At 39.6% G+C, this 15,290-nt stretch overlaps 5 protein-coding genes across 9 annotated transcripts; 3 read left to right on the forward strand and 2 right to left on the reverse strand.

The window, feature by feature from the left end:
- Positions 1 to 297: 297 nt before the first annotated feature.
- Positions 298 to 3,801, forward strand: LOC143208613 (uncharacterized). 2 transcript variants are annotated; one of them, XM_076423162.1, is made up of 3 exons: positions 298 to 854; positions 1,433 to 2,871; positions 3,169 to 3,332. In XM_076423162.1, exons 1-3 carry the CDS (start codon positions 792 to 794, stop codon positions 3,194 to 3,196), a joined length of 1,530 nt encoding a protein of 509 aa, XP_076279277.1. In that variant the 5' UTR covers positions 298 to 791; the 3' UTR covers positions 3,197 to 3,332. The 2 variants fall into 2 exon arrangements, with proteins under 2 accessions (XP_076279277.1, XP_076279276.1); XM_076423161.1 differs by having other exon boundaries at positions 541 to 854; positions 1,433 to 2,878; positions 3,169 to 3,801.
- Positions 3,712 to 6,400, reverse strand: Cdc23 (cell division cycle protein 23). Its single transcript, XM_076423163.1, has 8 exons — positions 6,192 to 6,400; positions 5,897 to 6,091; positions 5,152 to 5,813; positions 4,895 to 5,074; positions 4,654 to 4,818; positions 4,340 to 4,586; positions 4,005 to 4,269; positions 3,712 to 3,927 (listed from the first exon to the last, which is right to left on the reverse strand). Exons 2-8 carry the CDS (start codon positions 5,995 to 5,997, stop codon positions 3,817 to 3,819), a joined length of 1,731 nt encoding a protein of 576 aa, XP_076279278.1. The 5' UTR covers positions 5,998 to 6,091; positions 6,192 to 6,400; the 3' UTR covers positions 3,712 to 3,816.
- On the forward strand, positions 5,749 to 12,088 carry Sergef (secretion regulating guanine nucleotide exchange factor). 2 transcript variants are annotated; one of them, XM_076423168.1, is made up of 5 exons: positions 5,749 to 6,142; positions 7,246 to 7,816; positions 11,277 to 11,501; positions 11,583 to 11,735; positions 11,805 to 12,088. In XM_076423168.1, exons 1-5 carry the CDS (start codon positions 6,119 to 6,121, stop codon positions 11,969 to 11,971), a joined length of 1,140 nt encoding a protein of 379 aa, XP_076279283.1. In that variant the 5' UTR covers positions 5,749 to 6,118; the 3' UTR covers positions 11,972 to 12,088. The 2 variants fall into 2 exon arrangements, with proteins under 2 accessions (XP_076279283.1, XP_076279282.1); XM_076423167.1 differs by having other exon boundaries at positions 11,583 to 11,983.
- A 130-nt stretch (positions 12,089 to 12,218) lies between these two features.
- Positions 12,219 to 15,235, forward strand: Fam92 (CBY1 interacting BAR domain containing protein Fam92). 3 transcript variants are annotated; one of them, XM_076423171.1, is made up of 9 exons: positions 12,219 to 12,402; positions 12,476 to 12,577; positions 12,671 to 12,799; positions 12,885 to 13,065; positions 13,156 to 13,380; positions 13,504 to 13,536; positions 13,649 to 13,810; positions 14,088 to 14,198; positions 14,272 to 15,235. In XM_076423171.1, the coding sequence occupies exons 1-9, from the start codon at positions 12,371 to 12,373 to the stop codon at positions 14,389 to 14,391; spliced, it is 1,095 nt and encodes a 364-aa protein (XP_076279286.1). In that variant the 5' UTR covers positions 12,219 to 12,370; the 3' UTR covers positions 14,392 to 15,235. The 3 variants fall into 3 exon arrangements, with proteins under 3 accessions (XP_076279286.1, XP_076279287.1, XP_076279289.1); XM_076423172.1 differs by lacking the exon at positions 13,504 to 13,536; XM_076423174.1 differs by having other exon boundaries at positions 14,088 to 14,414.
- Positions 14,472 to 15,272, reverse strand: LOC143208624 (uncharacterized). Its single transcript, XM_076423178.1, has 3 exons — positions 15,096 to 15,272; positions 14,928 to 14,994; positions 14,472 to 14,712 (listed from the first exon to the last, which is right to left on the reverse strand). Exons 1-3 carry the CDS (start codon positions 15,270 to 15,272, stop codon positions 14,624 to 14,626), a joined length of 333 nt encoding a protein of 110 aa, XP_076279293.1. The 3' UTR covers positions 14,472 to 14,623.
- Between the last annotated feature and the right edge of the window lie 18 nt (positions 15,273 to 15,290).

Here is a 15,290-nt window from a genome sequence, read left to right on the forward strand (position 1 = left end):
GTCCACTATAGTTACCGAGTTATCGTACATGTCAATTTAAAAAATATAACTCCGAGAAAAACGCGTTTAAAGTTTTGTACTGACACTGCTACTGCGAAGCATCGTTCTCCTACAATCGCCATAACTTTGTCATTCTAATAAATACCAGTATGAGATTTTGAGAAATCATTTTAAAGCTATTCTATGCTTTTTAAAAACATTATACACTAAAAAATCGATTTTTTGTACCAGTTAGACGAGAATCCTCCCTTATCTTTAAACACCGATTTGATCCGATATGTCTGATAATTGGCAGATAGAAATGCTAATCGCTCGGCTGTTTCGCTATTATGACATTCGCGAAACGATATAGTTAAGTGAAAAATTCTGTAATTTAACTAGAACGACTATAGAGTCGTTTTAAAAAGCGGATCGACCTCGGGCCACTGAACGTGTCTAATTATAAACGGACAAGATATCGAGGGGAGTGAATTGACCTGAAAGCGAAGAAGTAGAAAACATTACGGCGAAGAAAAGTTAGGAGGGATGACCACCCCTAAAGTATCGGTACTGTAAGTGTCTCCTCCCTTCGGCAGGTAACCGACCAATCAGGAGGCAGAAGGTACCGATTGCCATGACCGGGTCCGGTACAAATAGAGCCTGCCGAATTTTCCGGCTCATTTGAAGTGTCTCAGGTGAACCGTGTACAAGTGTCAAGAACGGGAATTCGAATCGATCGGTTTTCGTTTGCGGGCCGTATCATCCGCGCGGCCGTGATTGTGATTACATGAGTGCGAAGTGCCAGAACAACCATGGCGAAAGAAATCAAAGGCAAGGAACGAAGTAGCAGACGTCAGTATATGAAGGTCGATAACGTGAGTATTCGAAAGATAGTCGCAATTCGAAGCTAGGCGGCGATCGTTTCACAATAACGCGAGCGATTGCACTTGTACGCACGCAACTCGCTGTCTCATCCGAATCGGAGGAAATTCAGTTAATTATTGTACGGAACGAACGGTAGGCGGTAGCGGTACCAGTGGCAGTCTGTGGCATCGGGTGACGTCAACCGCTAGATAAATCTTCGTTAATTATGTACTAAATTATCTGAATTTTAACAACATTTACGTAACGATAAATTCCATTGACTGTCTCGGACGCACGCCATCGCTTGCTTTCGACACTATTATCTCGCCGAAAAATTCAAGTGAAATTCGTCAATTGTGTTTCATCACGCTGCGAAACTGCAATATACGTTGCGTACGCGCGCTTCGATTGTCAATTGTTTTGAAGTCAGCATCCGAGTGAATTCACAACTGTTTTCTTTTTTTTGTGTACTTAGTCTCTATCGTGTCCGCGTAGATCGCCTTTCCGCGCGATTATCTCTGTTGCAACATCGTTCACATGTTCCGAAGATAAACAGACGTACTAAAACAATATCGTTTCTTTCATGTAGATCAAACACAAAGTTACAAAACAAAACGAACGGAAATCAGCGAAATCTCCAACCGAAAACAAACACCACAACCCTTCGCAAGAAAAATCCTCAAAGGAAGAGCACCGTGAACGGCGAGAACCAAGACCGGAGAAACAGAACATAACAATGACATCGACAGAGCTTTTACACCCGATAAGCGGCGGCATTATCAAGAGCGGTATCCAGTACATCATGTTTCCGCTGCATTTTCTGCGCTTCTGTTTATTCGGGACAAATTCGATCTCCGAAAAGCTGGCTGTTTGCGAGGTCGGCAAAGGATCGAAGAATTCGGAATCGAGCGGCAAGAAAACGAACAAAGAAGAAAAGGAGAACATATCCTCCAAAAGTAGGGACGACAGACAAGCAAAAAACGACGAAGCTTCGAACAGAAGATCTTCCGAAGAATCTCTGAAAAATACAAGATCTGGTTCATCAACGGACACGAGAAACGCCGGGTCATCTCGGGCAAAGGATTCGAAGGAAGTACGTAAAGGCCACGATGAAGGACTCGTGGAAAGACCACTCGTAGTTTTAGTCGAAGAAGACTCCGACTCATCCAGCGATCGATGGAGCACCGCTAGCAGCACGATGATCGAGGACGTTTCTATGGACATTGATAGATCCATATCGTTTGATTCGTTGGTGGAGCCTATGGACATATCGATGGAGGATACTCACGACAGATTGCAGATCGTGATGGGGTCTCGCGAAAAGCAGAACACTACTTTGTCATTGGACTCTGAGATGGCGAGGATTTTTCAGAAGCAGTGCACATCGTCCGACGATGAATATTCGTCTTCCAACACCATGCCTGAGAAAGGTGAGAGACCAGGAGGTAAGAATTTCCTTTGGCATGCAAGGACCAGCCACTCTGCTGCTACCGTTCCGCTCAAATCGAAGGAGGAAGGGGTCAACAAGGAACAGAAGAAGAAAACGTCGTCCGAAGAAGTCGACAAGGAACGGAAGAAGAAAACGTCTGAAGAGGTCGACAAGGAACGGAAGAAGAAAACGTCCGAAGAGGTCGACAAGGAACGGAAGAAGAAAATATCGTCCGAAGAGGTCGACAAAGAACGAAAGAAGAAAATATCGTCCGAAGACGTCACTCATCACAAAAGGAGGAAAGTGTCGCAGGAAGAGGACAGACCCGAGAAGCAGAGGGATGGAAAAAGCGACGCGAAACGCCGCGAGGAGAAACAACCTTCCAAGTTGGACACACGTAACAATTCCAAAACACGATCTCCGAAAAGCCCAGTGAAGAGCAAAGAATCGAAACGAAAGGATGTCAAGTACAAAGAAACTGCCACCCAGACGGACAGCGCGTTTTCGGATGATGATGTCGAGATGATCCCGGTGGATGCGAAGCTGCCCGAAAAACGATACTGCTGCAAGCATGCGCTCTACAGATCGCATCCAAATCTGTATGCGGTACGTTCTCCTATCATTCTTAATTACTGGACTGCGGATTTTATGCATTTATAAGAAAGATGAGTAGATCAAATTTGAAATAGTACAAACAGTAGAGAATTTAAAGATCTCTGTCCTATTATCTTTTGATTTACCTCGACTGTTCGGGGTGGAAATCTATTTATGCTCTATGTTTCACAATCGATGAAGACAATTTTTATTTTACATGAAGATCCGCTGTCTATTAATTATCTCCTTTCAAATAAACACACAGCTCGCAGTAAGGGCCGTTGTTTTTCTTTTTTTTACAGTACAGGGAACACGACTCGAATTATGTAGCCGACAATGAGGATTCGTACGACGGATTCGCGAGAATCACCCGTAAACGAGTTTCATCGAGCAGCACGTCCTCCTCCTCAACGGATCTTGGCTTCGACGAACAAGGAACCCCTCCGAAGTCAAATATCGGAACAGGCCGGTGGCATGCGAATGCCCATGACACAATCATCAGTCAACGTATGTGCAGTCGCGCACCACCAGGCTTTCCCCAACAACCGCAGAATCCACCGTTGTTATCGTACAGGCCCACTGATTGGTACAAACTCACGACAACGTCTCTGCAAAGTAACCCTAATGACGCGCCGTCCACCCCAACAGTAGTACCGTGTGCTCCTGCGCCAATGAGGCACCTATACTACGATTATCCTGAATTTATGGATCTTCCTACGACTGCTAATTCTTCGAATGTTTTAGATATTTTAAGAGAAAACTATTCCCGGTGACGATACTGTGATAATCAAAGACAGTGATACATATATATACTTTTGTACGTGACGAAATACAAAACAAAGAACTTTTCAATCAACGTGTTTTTCTTCCCCTGTCGGTAGGAATATTTATTAGAAATACATACAATGTACAAAGCGTCAGCAATCGAGGCATACCTCTGTCACTCTGGCTCACGGCGTAGGCATAAACGATAGGTTCATCGGTGACAATTGATTTCCTGGAGTCGTGTCTGCTCGCTCTCCTTGTTCTATGACGGGATCCGTTTCGTTCATATCCTCTATCTGAAGAATAAACGTAAAGTTATCATTTCATAGCTTGTTATTCTTTTTTCCGTGATCAGAAAGGGTTTTATAATTACCACCATCAAAGTTTCCTCGACTTTCACTCTTTTCTGAGCGATCGTTCTGAGCAGCGCTTTAGCTTCTTCTTTCGTCTCGTCGAATTGCAAACATTTCTGAGCGTAGTGATTCGCTTGATCCAACTGTTCGCGTTTTAAATGGTACTGCGTTAGATACTTGTACGCGTGACTCAAGTCGGTTCTATCCGTGTTTCTAATCTCGTCCATTACAAAGTCGGTGTAAGCTGCTGCCGCGCTGTCGTGTTCACTCAATTTTTCGTACAACCTACGAAACATAGAATTAAAATTGATATTTTCGATATTCGATTCCTTTCGTATTCGATCACGGTACGTACGTGGCCAACTTTAACAATGCTACCCCTTCGATGTCCCCGACGCTACACGCTTTGTAGTAACACTTCAGTGCGTCTTGTATTTTGTCTTGTTTCTCGTACGCTTCTCCTAAAGCCAACACCATTCTACTGTCGTGCGGTCTCAAAAGTTGTGCTTGCTTGTAATAGGAGATTGCATAAAATGGCATCTTCAAAATTTCATACGTTTGTCCCAAACCGTACCATGCCCTGTAATCTCGCCTGTTGACCTCTATATAAAAAGAAGTCATTATCAGATTGATTTTTGTGTTTAACCTCACAGTGCATGCGATACGTACCAATAGCTTGTCGATAGCTGTGAATAGCACCATTCGTATTCTTCATTTCCATGAATTCGTGACCGAGCAGTGTCCAAGCAGAAAGGTACTGTGGATTCATCTTCAAAGCCCTGTGGAAATACAGGACTGCCTTTTGATGATCGCCTCTTAAACTGTAGTAATTGCCTAAAGAATATTCATTCTACCGTATAGTAAGGTGACGCGCTTTTCATCTCTGTGCTTGGTCGAACGGCAAACTTACCCACTATGCAACAGGTTTCCAATCTATATTTATCTATCACCGTTGCTCTGTGAGCCAAGTTTGCCAGCTCGACTCTCATCTCCTTTACGTACAGTAAATTCGAGTATGTATCCATGTTATCCAAACAACAAGGATCCTCCTTTATTATTCTCTTAAATGTTTCTATAGCGTTATCAACATCTAAAGAAAACACCATCCGTCAGTATACATATGAACTCAAAATAATATTTCCAGTGATAAAAGAAGAAAGATCTTGCCTCTTTTGTAATGAACAGCAATCGCGGTCTGAGCACGAACGTAACCATTTTTCTCGAATCCCATTGACTGCAGTTCATAGTACAAAGCTAAACCTTCGTCTATCAGTTGTAGTTCTAAATACATGTGAGCCACAAAAAAATGCTTCATCCAATGATCTGGTAGAGACAGGCTGTCGAGCTTTTCTCTATCCGTTATCAAAGAAGCCAATTCTAGCCAAGATCCCCAGTGCATAGGTTGCTTGTGTATCGCTTCGACCAATACATCCATAGCTTCCCTCGCTAAGTGTAGCTTCTTCAATGTCACGCCGAAAAGGTACAAACCGAAACCATCCAGTTCATCCGCTGTATGATCTCTTCTCAAATCAGAGCACAATAATTTTAAGCTACCGTTTTTGACAGGGTCAGGAGGCACGACCGGTGTTTCATGTATCTTCTTGGTTTCCCCTGACAAATAACGGGAATATATGTGCAAAAACCTAACTTTCGGCGTTTTACAATTCTCCGTGAAATACGCCGCTCTATCGTACTCTTTCGAATCGAAGTAACATTTTGCCAAAATGTATGTATCCTCTTCTTCGCACACGTCTGCCAGATACAATTCGGCGGTAATGTCGTGCATATTTAGTTTGACGTCTTTCAAAGAGTAACTCAATTCCGCCAACCTGTCAGGAAAACGTATATTTTAGCTGTTTTGTGTATTAAAATATAGTTCATTTTCCATTTTCTTTTCTTAAATTGTAAATACCATTTTGCGGTGTGGAACAATCCTCTTTGAGAGCATTCTTTTATGGCGTGCAAAAGGTCGATCTTAACCTCTTTTGTGTCGAACTTTATAGATTCTTCCATGTCGTAAAAATAAATTCATAGATTCTTCAGTCGGCTCTCGTAAACTGTCAGTTACAGAGTCAAGTGTCGGTTATGTACCTACGATCAAGATATTCTTGATCGAACAAAGGAACAAGCAACAATGAGTTACTACTTAATCTCATGGGTAATGTATCTAAATACTCGATTCGTTATTTTTTAAACATGAAACCTACTGTTATTCTCGCTGTAAAGGCGAAGATAAGCGCGCCTGGCGCGGAAATTCTAATAAATCGGTCACGAATCATGCAACGTTATTAGATTGAACGCACGTGGACGAGTGTATTATATTGGAGTGTATGCCGTATGCCGTATTCAAACAAGTGGATAGGTGCGCCACAGACGAGAGTAAATCTAACGTCTTATCACGTTCTGTAGTAAACCGTTGGCTGCCTTATCAACCTAAAAATTAAAGCTTAGACGAAGTACATAATTGCAGTTTAGTATGAATAAATGTATCTTTTCTACAGCCCAGACTCCTGTTCTGTTTGTGATACATACAAACTCAAACACTGCGATCAATTTATCAACGGTCACGCGATTGCTTATACAGGGTGGTTCGCCAGATATCACCACCTCGATTTTGATCATTTTTATTATTCGTAGCGAAGGATGTTTCTTATATAAGGTTGCATATGGTTTCAAAAGATGTTGCAAGTTTTTTTGTAGGTGGACTCGTAGAAGAGATATGAAGATCATCAGTATTTTTTAAAATGGGATCGTATATATGTTTTTTCCTGCATCAATCGATGAAGCTTCATATTTTCTATAAAAAAGTATTAACCTATTAATATCAAAAGACCATTAGCATTGTTATGAAATTCATTCAACCTTATATAAACATTCTTCGCTACGAATAATAATATGATCACAAAAACCGTGGTGGTAATATCTGGTGAACCACCTTGTATGAATAGAACTACGATGTCCAATCAATGAAATCAATCACCTCCTGGAACTCTCAGACTCCACGAGAACTCCATGGAGTCCTGGAGGGGGCCGATCCTGGCAGCTCCAGGCGAGTTCTCTTCTTCTCCTCTCTTTCTCTCGTCACCCCTTTCCTCTCATCTCTTTCCTGGTTCCTTCTCTTTAATACATCCATCCCCTCCCCATTCCCTGGTCCCTTTAAATTCTATTCGGGCTAGTTCGAATAACTGAGCTTGAGGAGGATATTTTAAAATATCCTCGAAAGTTAACCGCGTCAAATAAGGTTTCCCGTTTGTTCTACAGGGTGCTAATTCTCATGGACAACTCGGGCAAGGGGTTCAGACAGAAGAATGTGTGCTACCCCGCGAAGTTGATTTATCCGGTTGCTCTTTGGAGTCGCGGAAGATTATTAAAATAACTGGTGGAGCTGGCCACACGTTAATTTTGGACAATGGCGGCCGCGTTTACTCCAGCGGTTGGAACAATAAAGGTCAAGCGGGATTTCCTGTAACCGAGGAGTCATTCTCCTTTCGGCAAATAGAAGGCAAACTAAAGGAAAAGTGTGTCGTGGACGTAGCGTGCGGCTGGGACTGTTCGGCGGCGTTGACAATAGACGGTACCTTATTTCTATGGGGCTCGAACTGTTTCGGGCAATTAGGAAAACACCCCAACACCTTTCAATGGATATACGAACCCTTCGAGGTCATTCTAGATCGAAAAATCAAACGAGTCTCCATGGGATTAAGGCACACTGCCCTAGTCACCGACGATCGTAAAGTTTTAGTAGCAGGTTCAGGTAACAAGGGACAACTAGGTCTAAACTCAAAGAAGGATGGATTCTCCGGCAAGTGTGAGATGCACACCTTTACGGAAGGTACGATGATGTGATAAATATAATTAACATTAAATAATATATATTTAATACTTTCAATACTTTTAATATTTTGTCTGGCTTCCTTTATTTGCTACAGCAGCCAGCATACGATTAGTAAGTGACTTAAACAACTTTTTAATATATTTTTGCCATATTTGTTCCCATTTTCGTTCAATAGAAATTTTTAAATTATTAAGGCACCGAAATTGTTTGACGCTTTCATGAACTCTTCTTGACAGTTCTGCCCAACAATTTTTGATGATGTTGAGATCTGGCGCGTTCTGGCATGCCACTTTTTTATTTTCAAAATATTGTGTAACGCATTTTGCCGTATGCACACTGGCATTATCCTGCTGAAATGTAAAATTTTCGCCAGAAATTGTCTGTCTGAATTTATTTAATTCATCGTCTATCAACTCTATGAAAATCCTGCTGTTCATAATAAATTTGATTTCGGTCACTCATCGATATTCGATTCCGACCCAGACCCAGATTATTTAATTAATTTATTTTGTCATATATATTAGACCACACTATTTTTAAAAAGTTTACATTTGAAACATTTGTAAAATATAGTTCTTTACGAATCCTCACCACAATTTATACACTCTACATTTGTTGTATTCCTTGAGGAGGTAGACTCGTTTCTAGAATTGCAAAGCTGCGGGATGCGCCTTCCCATTTCTCGATAATGCAAAGATGGAGTTTTTCAGTAGTCAAAAGCGCTAGATAAAACATCAATCTAGGCTGTTTTTTTTTAAATATTGGACTGTATAATTTGAACTTTCTTCTGAAGTTAGAGCAATTAGTTTACTACATGATGTGAAAAGAAATTTTTTCAAAAATTGCAATTGATCGGAATTGTAGAGAAAGTACTAAACGTTGCATTTTACAACTTTTTAATGTAGGCTCATAATGAAAATTTAAAAAATACGTTTTGTAGACCTGCGTCAAACATATTCTGAAAATATCGTCAAAACCGGTCGACGTTGCAATGAGCTACAAACGTTCAACGATGGTAAAAATCGCAGATTTTCACGATTTTCAGACTCTAACTGCAATAAATCTAAGGATTCTTACATCTTTCACAGTGCATATAATTGACAGAGACCTACAAAACGTATTTTTTGAATTTTCAATATAGGCCCACATAAAAGTATTTTTTCTACAATTCCGAACAATTGCAGTTTTTGAAAAAATTTCATTTCACATCCTGTAGTAAACTAATTGCTCTAGCTTCCCAAAAAAGTTCAAATCGTATGGTACAATATTAAGAAAGTTATCGTCTTTTTTTAGGGCGTCCGAATATTAATTCGGGTCACTGTAGATTGATTTTTATCTAGTGCTTTTGACCAGAGAGAGTTAATACCGGTAAAATGTTCATACCGGTATTCTGCCGAGGCTACCGAAACGGATGAAAAACGAAATCGTTAAAATACCGGCTTTGGCATAACCGATATTCTACCGCAGGTCTGCGGAGAAGATGAGAAGTGGCTGCTTCTCTCCTTCCCGGAGAGGAGTAGCAGCAACATCTGTTCCGCAAGCCAGCCGCCAGCGTCGCCCAGGCCTGTTCAGGCCTGTTTTTTCTTGAAAAATACCGGTATTTTTTGGGTTTTTCCAATGCTTAGTATGGCCCAAATAAAAAAGGAACTGCAGCATGCCACTTACCCCGGAACCGTCAAGAATCACAGCCACTGACATACAATATAAATATATGTTCCGTCGTAAAACCCTCCGTGCGAAGGAGTCCGAATTCAGGTAAACTATCCACCGACGACGTATCTATTGTGGCCGTCATAAAACATTAAGCCATTAAGCTAAAGACCTTCCAGATGTACGTGATTCTTAGCTAGCCGAAAGAAGCACAGCTGATGTAGCCACATGGTTTGAACCTTCTATATTTTATACTCTGTACCGTTAAGGTACTAAACTTTAGAACCATAGCTACCTGCAACCGGACATACTCCTACTCTCACTTTTTCTAATTTTTCACAATTTCGAATGCTTTTGAATCCTTGCTTTAGTTATTAATGTTCTTATACGTATTAGTGGATAATTAATATATTACTAGTTTATTGGTTTATGTGTAGTTTTCCAGTGTCAGCCATAATTCTTAATTGTTTCGTGAATGAAAGCGGGAAATCTCGTTAACATTATCTAAAACTTTACCAAATTCACATCATAAAATTCATATAAAAACATATTGAATAATTATATATATGTATATATATTTGGTAAATATATTTTATTATTATTTATACCATTTATTAGTATCAACATTAATTATTAATGAGACATGTGAGTCGCGGAATACCTTGTTTATGATCGTGAAGCAGTTAATGCTACACATTGGAAAACCTAAATTATTACCGGTAAATATATGCAAATATACCGGTATTTTCATATACCAGTATAAGTATGACCATGATGATCTGACCATCATGATAATATCAGTACCCTCCGGGCGGTTTGCCCCCAACCACTGGCGGTATATCTGAAATGGTTGTTGTAGCAGAGAAAAACTGCGCACAGATCAGCTCTGAACCGACCGATTATTTACAACCACCGCGTTTCGACAACTTCAACCCCGACAGATGGACAACACGTGCGACAGACCCACCGAGTCAGATCGATGGAATCATACATACACACACACACTTTTCTATTTTATATATATACATATATATACAGGGTCATATCCGTTTTTAAACGGCCAAACGTTAACCAGCTGTAGAGGACCCCAAATGGAACAACTTTTACCCCTATCACTTTTTTTGTTTCGGCCTTGATTTCCAGATAATTGCAAAAAACCATCATTTTTTGAGTTTACATAAAATTAAATATCTCAGGACTCCAATGATGAATCTTGATGGTTTTTCCTTTGTTTAGTTTAAAATAAGTAGGGGCATCTTTTTTATTAATAAAACTTTTTTGTATGACCTTCGGATCATGACTTTTTGGCGTGGGGCACACCGTGGAGCCTGAAAGAAATAAGTTGGAACGTGGCGGTGTGTCCCACGCCAAAAAAACCAATGATCATGATATTTTAAACTAAACAAAGGAAAAACCATCAAGATTCATCATTGGAGTCCTGAGATATTTAATTTTATGTAAACTCAAAAAATGATGGTTTTTTGCAATTATCTGGAAATCAAGGCCGAAACAAAAAAAGTGATAGAGGTAAAAGTTGTTCCATTTGGGGTCCTCTATAGCTGGTTAACGTTTGACCGTTTAAAAACGGATGACCCTGTATAAACAGATAGATAAACGGTGGAAGTCCCTGCTTTTGACTACTGAAAAACCCCATCTTTGCATTATCCAGAAATGAGAAGGCGCATCCCGCACCCTTGCAATCCTGGAAACGAGAGTCTACCCCCATAAAACTGTGATTTCTGAGTCTAAAAAGACCCGGACGCGTACGAACTATTGACAACATGGTTTCACGACGTTTTTTCCACAGTTCCGACGCTACGAAACATAAAGAACGTCGCATGTGGTCAACACCATACGGTTGCCATAACCGAAGATGATAATTTGTATGCCTTCGGTGACAATAAGTATGGTCAACTAGGTCTAAACACTGACGTTATTTCAAAAACATCTATTCCAATATTGCTACCAGATGTTCGGTTCGACTCTTCGGTTGAAATAGAGAGCGGATGGTCGCATATTATTGCGCTTACGGGTAATTTTAAATAGAAAGAATTGTTCCCAGCAATAAATGTTTACCTGAGCACTTTGAATAGCACCCGTCCACGGTCCTCAGGTAGTCGAGTCTTTTCATGGGGACGAAATACGTACAGACAATTAGGATCCGCGACGTTTGAGGATCCATTATCTTGGAGAATTACAAGGGTCGAGGACCTCCCAACAATTGACCAGGTTTCGGCGGGCTCGGAACACAACGTCGTTTTGACTAGTAATAACTATTTGAATATTTCAAATAAAACTATAAGCTCGTCGAATAAAACAATAAACTATATTACAGGGGGTGGAAGGATCTTTTGTTGGGGATGGAACGAGCACGGAAATTGCGGGACCGGTCATACAAGAGACGTCAAAGCTCCGGAACAATTACCATACTCATCCAATTTTACGGCAACACTTGTTGGCAGCGGTGCTGGTCACTCGTTTGCTGTTATTAACAAAGCTTGATTAATTTTCGTACCATGTACGCAGTAATTGTATATTTGACGCTATGTTCGTCCATGTAAATTCGCGACACATGAATGTACAAATAAACAGTACACTACCTATAGTTTAAACACTGAGTTCATAGTCCTACGATAGTTTTCTAAACGAAATGTCGGAGAAGAGGACAATAGTTTCGTTTAGACAGGTAAGAAAACATATGTAAAAGATAATAGTTAGAGTGAATGGAGTATAGATTAAAATCGATCTCACCTGCGGCCACAATGCACCACCTGCCAACAGTAAACTATCAGCAGGGAGTACGGGGTAACGCAACGTGAAAAGAACGTATCTATTTTGTAGAGCAATTTTTTCTAATTTCTAAGAACAAAGATAGAGAGCAATTACATTGTAGTGGACAAAATGCTGCGCTCAAGATCTCAGGGCAATGTCTGGTAATTATTTGAATACTTCGCACTGTTTCATTCAGCAATTTTACGCAAAGCACTCGTTATTTTCGTTTCTTAGGGAACACGAAGCGAAATTCGTGCAAGACCGCATTTCCAATGTGGAAAAGCATTTTGCCGAGCTGTGCACATCGTTTGCAGCGTATACGAGAAAAGCCGCGAGGTTTGTAATTACCTATGACCTATGTTTACCGCACGTGCATTTTCTCATTGTATCGATTATTTTATATATTGTAACAACTTGTTTTATTCATAGATTACGCGATAAAGGAGATGAAATTGCGAAAATGATTCAGGTATACGCGCAATCGGAAACTGTTAATCGGTCACTGGCAACAGGATTAACGAATTTTTCCACAACGTTATCGGTAATAGGAGATTACAGGTATGCGTCAACGAAAATCGAAAAGAGTAAATATAAATGATAATTATCATTATCATTATCATTGACTAGAATTTCTTATGATTAGAGATGCCGAGGTACAACGATTTGATGCGAAAATTGTTGCACCCCTTTCTCAATACGAGACGATTTGTAAACATGCACGCGACGACGTTAAAAATACATTCACAGCTCGCGATAAAGAGTTGACGAGGAAAAGGCATCTCGACAGACTTCGAGAACGAAATCCTAGGAATAGACAGATGATTGTATCCTTGATAATAAACATATGTAGTAACGAAACATTATTTTAATAAGTGCATATCTGCTATTGCCGGTCCTTAATCAAATGAACGCAGTCTCAGGCCGAATCAGAGTTAATGAAAGCATCCGTCGAAGTTTCAAGGGTAGTCAAGAGTTTGGAGGAACAGATCGACTCGTTTGAAAAACGTAAACTACATGATTTGAAGACTGTACTTTTAGATTTCGTTGTTATCGAATTGAGTTTCCACGCCAAGTCCCTCGAATTGCTGACAAAAGCTTATCAGGATATCGCTGAAATCGACGAAACTAAAGATTTAGAGGTGAGTTGTTTACTACGTCTAGAATACCATTTCATTGAAATATACAGTGTCATGCCGCTCCACTATTCTACGACGTGACGATGCAAATGACTTAACTTTAGGATCATTTTAATATTCTCACAGGACTTTCAAACGATAAGAGGAAACATGAACGGGGTAAATTCTTACACAATCAACCCAATCATTTTTTATCGACTTAATTATTATATTATTGTACTTAATAATTATACGTTCATGGTATTGGAATTCGTAATTTTCATTTAATTAGGAATTTCGTGAAGCGATGCGGGTGCCCGATTCCATCGCTAGATTATCAACCGTTGGACGAACTTCGTTCAGGCAAGCATACTCTCTCACCAATTTGGCCAATCGTTTCACATCGTCTCCCATGATTCCACAAAAATTGGTTGGTCATACGACGGGTTCTATAGTAAGTTAATTATCATTGCTAGACTGCGAATTTTATGCATTTCCAACAAAAATGGATATGCACAATTTAAAGCAGTAGACATAATTGAAAAACTTAAGAACATCAACGTATCAGTTTCAACTTAATGACATAATTAAAAGATGCATAAAATTTTTATTTAACTCCTGCGTCTTGCTATCGATGCAATCATTTCTTATTTTGCATTAAGATCCGCAGTCTAATCGTTACAGATTAGTAGCCACAGCCAGTGATTACACAAATGTGTTTTGCTATGCAGGACTCCGCGAAATCTAGCTCAAAAACAAATTCGTCCGAGTCTGTACAAATCGAGGAATATGGAGACAGTTCAGAAGAAGAAACAGACTCTGAATCGATTAAAGAAAAACCTGTGAGAACCAGGCACAAGTCTATGTAATTATTCGTAATTTGCTTACACTTGTACATTTTTTGCAATTTTATAGATCAAGATGCGTGCACATTCTGGCCAGAAATTCTTAAAACGGTTTGTATTGAAAGCAGTGCCACCCATTCCTGCGTACCAAAAGTCCTTATCGATGCCTATAGCCATTAATCATAATTAATACGCGTATTTTACTATTTATCCGTAAAATGCATCTTATAATAATTATGTATAAAAAAGAGAAGAATTATATCAGTCATATTATTGTAAAAAGTGTTATTTATTTGTTGGTAACCAAAAGATTCATTGTTTCATCAAAGTCATACAAACATTGTGTCCGTGCAATTGTATTTGATAATGTTGATGCCGATTTTCCTTTTTAAATATCAAAGATACGTCTTAAATAAATGTAATTATTTGTCACCTCCTTCTACACCAGCCTGCGTCATCAAGTCTGCAATATTTTTCTCAAGATCGTCTATTCTATTTCCCATTTCATCTATTGTTTTTTTATTAAGGATATAATTACTTAGATGCAGTTGATTTACCAAATTAATTCGGTCAACAGCCACTTCCTTAAATAAGCTCAATGATTCATAAATACATATATATAATTGACATTTAAATAGCTGTATTGATATAATGGAATGTAAAGTACACTTTCTTATCTTTGAGGTTATTCAAGGAAATGCAATTATTTGACGTGAAAAAGGATATTTCTTCCAAGAATCTGGTCTGACATTGTTTGAAATTTATCCTGCATATTTTGTAACAGTGTTTGTACCTAAAAACGAAGTAAAATAAAATGTCAAGAGTAAATGACAAACATCGGACTGTCTACGCTACGAATGTCACAACAACAAAATATTATATTGTTCCACTCACGTATTGCGTTAGTTCTTGCATATTTTTTGGATCGGCACTGTTACCCATTCCATAATTGTCGGTATCCTCGCCTTTATGATCCTGTTTGATATCTGCCATTACTAAAAAATCCGCCTCCTTGCTCTGTTCGAAATGTGAAATGAATTTGATTCCGTCGAATACTTCGGTGAAGCGCATGCGAAGATTTCCAATCGA

This window comes from Lasioglossum baleicum, chromosome 5, assembly GCF_051020765.1.
Source record: "Lasioglossum baleicum chromosome 5, iyLasBale1, whole genome shotgun sequence".
NCBI classification, from domain to species: Eukaryota; Metazoa; Arthropoda; class Insecta; order Hymenoptera; family Halictidae; genus Lasioglossum; species Lasioglossum baleicum.

Excerpts from the sequence above, each read along its gene's own strand:
- Fam92 (XM_076423171.1), top strand. The coding sequence starts at position 12,371 with ATGCTGCGCTCAAGATCTCAGGGCAATGTCTG. Across the intron at positions 12,800-12,884 it reads TCGGTAATAGGAGATTACAG|AGATGCCGAGGTACAACGAT; the intron begins GTATGCGTCAAC and ends TCTTATGATTAG. Across the intron at positions 14,199-14,271 it reads AATCGATTAAAGAAAAACCT|ATCAAGATGCGTGCACATTC; the intron begins GTGAGAACCAGG and ends GCAATTTTATAG.
- LOC143208624 (XM_076423178.1), bottom strand. The coding sequence starts at position 15,272 with ATGCGCTTCACCGAAGTATTCGACGGAATCAAATTCATTTCACATTTC. Across the intron at positions 14,995-15,095 it reads TGCAAGAACTAACGCAATAC|GTACAAACACTGTTACAAAA; the intron begins GTGAGTGGAACA and ends CTTCGTTTTTAG. Across the intron at positions 14,713-14,927 it reads AGACCAGATTCTTGGAAGAA|TAGATGAAATGGGAAATAGA; the intron begins ATATCCTTTTTC and ends ATAAAAAAACAA.
- Sergef (XM_076423167.1), top strand. The coding sequence starts at position 6,119 with ATGAGTTACTACTTAATCTCATGG. Across the intron at positions 6,143-7,245 it reads GTTACTACTTAATCTCATGG|GGTGCTAATTCTCATGGACA; the intron begins GTAATGTATCTA and ends TTTGTTCTACAG. Across the intron at positions 7,817-11,276 it reads GATGCACACCTTTACGGAAG|TTCCGACGCTACGAAACATA; the intron begins GTACGATGATGT and ends TTTTTTCCACAG.
- Cdc23 (XM_076423163.1), bottom strand. The coding sequence starts at position 5,997 with ATGGAAGAATCTATAAAGTTCGACACAAAAGAGGTTAAGATCGACCTT. Across the intron at positions 4,819-4,894 it reads GGAAACCTGTTGCATAGTGG|GCAATTACTACAGTTTAAGA; the intron begins GTAAGTTTGCCG and ends AATATTCTTTAG. Across the intron at positions 3,928-4,004 it reads TCGAGGAAACTTTGATGGTG|ATAGAGGATATGAACGAAAC; the intron begins GTAATTATAAAA and ends TTTATTCTTCAG.
- LOC143208613 (XM_076423161.1), top strand. The coding sequence starts at position 792 with ATGGCGAAAGAAATCAAAGGCAAGGAACGAAGTAGCAGACGTCAGTAT. Across the intron at positions 855-1,432 it reads AGTATATGAAGGTCGATAAC|ATCAAACACAAAGTTACAAA; the intron begins GTGAGTATTCGA and ends TCTTTCATGTAG. Across the intron at positions 2,879-3,168 it reads CGCATCCAAATCTGTATGCG|TACAGGGAACACGACTCGAA; the intron begins GTACGTTCTCCT and ends TTTTTTTTACAG.